This window comes from Sphaeroforma arctica, assembly GCF_001186125.1.
Source record: "Sphaeroforma arctica JP610 unplaced genomic scaffold supercont1.1033, whole genome shotgun sequence".
NCBI lineage: Eukaryota > Ichthyosporea > Ichthyophonida > Sphaeroforma > Sphaeroforma arctica.
Window position 1 is genome coordinate 3,247 of NW_014039525.1, and position 5,590 is coordinate 8,836.

The 5,590-nt window shown below is 40.4% G+C and overlaps 2 protein-coding genes across 2 annotated transcripts in view; one reads left to right on the top strand and one right to left on the bottom strand.

Annotated features, from left to right (window-relative positions):
- Positions 1–15: 15 nt before the first annotated feature.
- On the top strand, positions 16–1,016 carry SARC_09756 (hypothetical protein; the record flags this gene model as incomplete). The annotated part of the gene is made up of 1 exon (XM_014296220.1): positions 16–1,016. One exon carries the CDS (start codon positions 16–18, stop codon positions 973–975), a length of 960 nt encoding a protein of 319 aa, XP_014151695.1. The 3' UTR covers positions 976–1,016.
- Positions 1,017–1,942: 926 nt separating this feature from the next.
- Positions 1,943–5,590, bottom strand: part of SARC_09757 (hypothetical protein) — a gene marked incomplete at both ends in the record, with an annotated part of 4,975 nt that continues 1,327 nt past the window's right edge. The window contains 3 exons of the mRNA XM_014296221.1: positions 1,943–2,061; positions 2,448–2,679; positions 3,881–3,975. Of these exons, the coding sequence (XP_014151696.1) occupies positions 1,943–2,061; positions 2,448–2,679; positions 3,881–3,975 (446 nt within the window). The remainder of the gene's footprint in view (positions 2,062–2,447; positions 2,680–3,880; positions 3,976–5,590) is intronic.

Consider the following 5,590-nt stretch of genomic DNA (forward strand, 5'->3'; position numbering starts at 1 on the left):
GAACCCGATACGCAGATGTTCCATTCCCAAAAGCGCGCAGCATACCACAGCTCGTCACAGAGCCAGGATAACGCTTTTCGGGACTTGGATCTGGATTTGGATTTAGATATGGATTTGGATTTGGATTTGGAGCTGAGCGACGATGATATGAACACACAGAAAAGTACAGCAGAGGGTGCCAAAGGAAAAGAGAAGAAGGAAACAGAGGAGGAGATAAAGAAGTTTAGATACCCATTCGATGCCAGTGTGAATGAAACGGGGGTTACGGTACTTATGGATATGGATAAGTTTTGGGACAAAAATTCGGCCCTACAGCCAAAACAAGCGGAGAATGTGGATGCAGAGAATCCCGTTATTGAAGCCGGGACGAGGGAGGTGTGGGTAGGTGAGGAGTGGCCCACCATTGAGCAAGTGGAATATAATGAGAACTTAACCTTTCCGAAGAGGAAGAAGGGCGCACAAGACATAGTGCCCGAGAAAGTATGGGTAATCAAGCCCAAACCTCCACCCAAGAAGAAACCAAAGAAAAATTTAGGGTCCCAAATAGGTAAGCATGCTAAGCAACGGAAAATGCCGACGGTTATAGGACATTCTCAGCCCAAAAAACGACACGGGTTCAAGGTGTCCCGCCAAAAGAAATCTGGTTCATCACAGACCACTTCGCGCTCTCAAACGGTTCGATTTGCCGATTCAGAAGCACAGTCACAACAGCAATCCCAAACGCAGGACTACACACAATCCAATTCCCAGGCCCATTCCCGATCCGGATCACAATCGGCACAATCGTCACAATCACAATCACAATCACAATCACAATTTGAGTCACAACCCCAATCCGATTTCGGATCACAATCACAGTCTCAATCTCAATCTCATTCTCAATACCGAGCCAAAGGCAAGCACAAGAAGAAGCACAAGAAGGATAAGCATAAGAAGGACAAACACAAGAGCAATAAGAGGCGGATGGGTTTCTGATAATTAGACAATACGTAATTTTAGACAAATAAAAGTTTTAGGACAATCAAAATTCTCACATTGAATTGAATGCAAACTATGAATGATTTGGCAATGAGGCTGTGGGAGTTCTCTAAATACCTCGCTAACCCCCATCCCGTGACAAAAAAATAACATGACAGGACTTTCCAGGACATTTAAAAGCCTTGAAAAATAACGATACAGGACTTTTAAAAGCCTTGAAAAATAATAATACAGGACTTTTAGAAGCCTTGAAAAATAACAATACAGGACTTTTAAAGGCCTTGAAAAATAATAATACAGGACTTTTAGAAGCCTTGAAAAATAACAATACAGGACTTTTAAAGGCCTTGAAAAATAATAATACAGGACTTTTAGAAGCCTTGAAAAATAACAATACAGGACTTTTAAAGGCCTTGAAAAATAACAATACAGGACTTTCAATAGGCTTGTAATTCGAACTAGTACAATTCAAAACCCGCACCTGGAATGGCAATGTGGGCCGAATGCTTGTAGATTCCCATGTGCACATGTTTCTGGTTTTTGAGCAGGACATCAACAAGAACAACTCACAAGCAAGCACATCCATTCTCTGATTCTACGCCCTTTTCTGGTGAAGGGTATAGCTATAAGCCGGACATCCACGCCCACAAAAGTTGCCCACGAATCACTTCCATCTCTCAGTAGAATAGGGGTTTTAGGGTTTTTGTACAAGCTAACACCTCCAACCCAAAAGAAAAAACGGGTGCATCTTGCAAGTTCTCCTGCACCATAAACCCAGGACAGGACAGGACAGGACATGGGGATGGGGTGTGAAGTATACAGCTCGTATCCACGCCTCTTGCGCACATACACACACCTACACACTTGGATACATTTATTAATTCAATATATCGATATATGAACGATATCCTCATACAGGCGACATCTACAACGAAACTAAGCCAGGGCTGCACCATCGAGCGGCTTACAAGTCCTCGCGTACCATGAACCCAGGGCCTGGGGGTGGGGTTGTGAGCGCAGTGAGTCCGGCTGAGTTTTCGCAGCCCTTTCGGCCGTTCTGAGGCCCGGCTTTGGGCGTCTCGCCTATAATAGTGGACCATAAATGGGAGAAAGGACAGGTGAAAAGGTCGTAGGCAGACCATAAATGGGAAAAAGAACAGCAGAAAAGGTCCTAGACAGATCATAAATGAGAAAAAAAACAGGTGAAAAGGTCGTTGGCAGTGACTAGTGAGTGTTTGGTGCGTTTGTGTAATGATTGCGATTGCATAACACTACCATTTACACCATTGAAACACTCAAAACTTTTAGTGTTGACATCTGGTATGTGAAAACTGACGAACAACGAAAACCGACATCTGACACGTGTCACGGGACACATGGCATGTGACACTATATAATCCGTTTGCACATACACACTCCAAAACAGTATAGACACCCACACTACACCACACTCTCCATGCCACACATACCCTTCTGGAAAGCCTTCAGCACCTTCTCGGCTGTCTCTGGGGTTAGGTCCTCATAGTACGTGTCATTGACAGCAAACAATGGTGCGTTGACACATGCACCAGCACACTCCACCTCAACCAGTGTGAACTCGCCGTCCTTGGAGGTCTCACCCACTTTGATGCCCAGCGTATCCTCGCACGTCTTCAGGATGTCGTTGCAGCCCCTGAGCTGGCAGGGACTGGTGGTGCAGACCTGTGGGAGTGGTTCGGGGTTTAGTTTTTAAGTTTAGAGTTTTGGGTTGTAGGAGTGTAGGGGTTAGAGTTATGGGTTTAGGGTCTGCGTATCTTCCCATGTATTCAAATGCCATTGCGTCCCCTGAGTTGGCATGGACTGGTGGTGCGGTGCAAAACGCAGGCGATGTCTGGGGATGGGGGTCTAGGGTTTAAGGTTGGGTGTAGAAGTCTTACTACGTAAAAATGCACCGGACTCAATTATGTGACCAGACTTGTATACTTGCATAGGCACATATAGCACCTAGACTGTGCTCTCTTACTGCGATGACATAACTTCACCTATCCTCAAGATGTCACTACACCACCTTCACCAGCAGGAATTGGTGGACCGTACCCATAGGCTTGATGTGGGAGTCTTTGAACGAGCATGTATGTGAATAAGGGTTGTTTACATGTACATACACATAATGATAATAAGATTATTTGTGTATGTACAAACATATAATAAAGAAGATTTCTCTACGTGCATATATACACATAGAATGCCCAAGATTTATTTACATGGTTATACATACATACAACAAAAATGGTTTGTGCATGTGTATAGATACATATAATAAAGAATATTAGTTACAGTACATATACACACAATAAAGAAGAATCGTTTTCGTGTATACATACACACAAAAAAGAAGAATCGTTTTCGTGTACATATACACACAATAAAGAAAAATCGGTTTGTGTATATATACATATAATAGCCATGCAAGCGATGTCTTCATTCCTGAATGACTCGCCAGCTTTTATACCTCCGTGTAGGCTATCATTAAAACCACATGTCCAGCAGGGACTAGAAGCACACAATGAACCCTTAACCCTACTTTTGCGTGTTTGTTTATAGTTGACCACAGATAAGATACCTATAGCCATGTATGCGCATTTACGGTATCACGTATTTATTCTGCTACGCTAGCATTGCATACCGTGAATAGGAACAAAGTGGTAGGTATGCACGGGCGGTTTGTGGAATTGTGATTATAGGCGCCGTATGGCATCATCTTCACAGGCTATATACGCATGTTCACACACACACTACATCTGTATGTCTACACTACACACACACACACAATATATATATATATATATATACATATATATACATACATATATATATATATAAGTGTATGTACACACATATATACCCACACGCATACACTTACCTGCACAAACTTCTTGCCGATGGGGTCACGGTTGAACATTGTATAGAATGTGGCCACTTCAAACACACGCATATCTCCGACGTTCAATAGCTTAGCTGTGTGAATGGAGTATATGTGTGTAAGGCTTAGAGCTTGTGTATGGCTTAGAGCTTGTGTATGTGAAACACAGGTCAGCTGTGTGAATACAGTATAAGTGTGTATGGCTTGGGAGTTTGTGCATCTAAATTGGATGAATCTGGGTAGAGAAGTGCAGTACTAATAACGACAACTCGGCAGATTGTCATAGGTAGGCATGTCTGGGCTTAGAGGACACGCCAGTATGTTGCCCTGCACACAGATTTAGTATTCCAACACCCTAGTCATGTACGCGGAGAGGAACCCTAAAACCCTATGTGATACGTCACACGTAGCAAACCATGTGGGCAAAGCAACACGTCATCGGCAATCAGTATTGGTCAGTCCCACCGAACAAAGAACAATGTAACGCACCAGCAACACACCAACGCCAGGGACACGCCTAACATAACACAATGTGGACATTTACAATACTAGGCATACGTACACCTACGCTTAGCAGTAACGCAATGCTGTCCACAGAACGCGCTTGTAGGTACAATACTAGGCATACGCACATCTACGCGTAGACACAGACAACGCAAGCAAGGCTCATACACCCAGTAGAACGCATCAGAGGACAGCTAAAAACGGTTGCTTTTAACCAACATAAAAATTAAACGTGCGATTACGTATAATACTAGGAACACGATAGGTTTAAGTAAAGAAATGGTTTCATTTTATACTGATATGTACACATCAAAAACACAAAAAGACCCACAAAGTTCACACACACACATATATATTTATATATATTTAAGTAATGTAATATAAACAGAAGTATGTTTCGACACATACACACAAACACAAAAACAAACACAAACGCAAACAGTATCACAAACACCCAGCTATATATATATATATATATATATAAATAATAAAATATGAATAGAAAAAACATATATACGTATATGTACACATATTTACATCAATACATGAATACATACATACTAAATACACACACATATACATATGTGAGCGCGTGCGAAATGTATATATATATATATATATATAAATATCCACATACTTCCAAATGTATTCATACGCACAAAATACACACACGCACACACACACACAGAGACATATATATATATTTATATATACACACACACACACATATATATATACATACATATACATATACCCACACCTACATATATACATATATATATACATATGCATATTAAAAGATAAGTATATACACACATACACACACAGAGATACATATTTATATATATGTATTTGCTAATATACACACACAATACATATATATACATACACACACAAATGCATCCACACACACACATATATAAATATACATATATACAAATATACTTGCGTATACACACACACACGCATACATATATATATATAAATATATGTATATATACACATAGATATATACATATTAGAATATATGTAAACACATACACAAACAAAGACTATACATAGATATATATATGTATATTTGTATATACATTCCCACACCCCCCACCCACATACATATATATATATATTCTGTGACTGTTTGAATACATTGATGCATACAAATATACGTATACATATATATATATATAAATACACACACACACACAC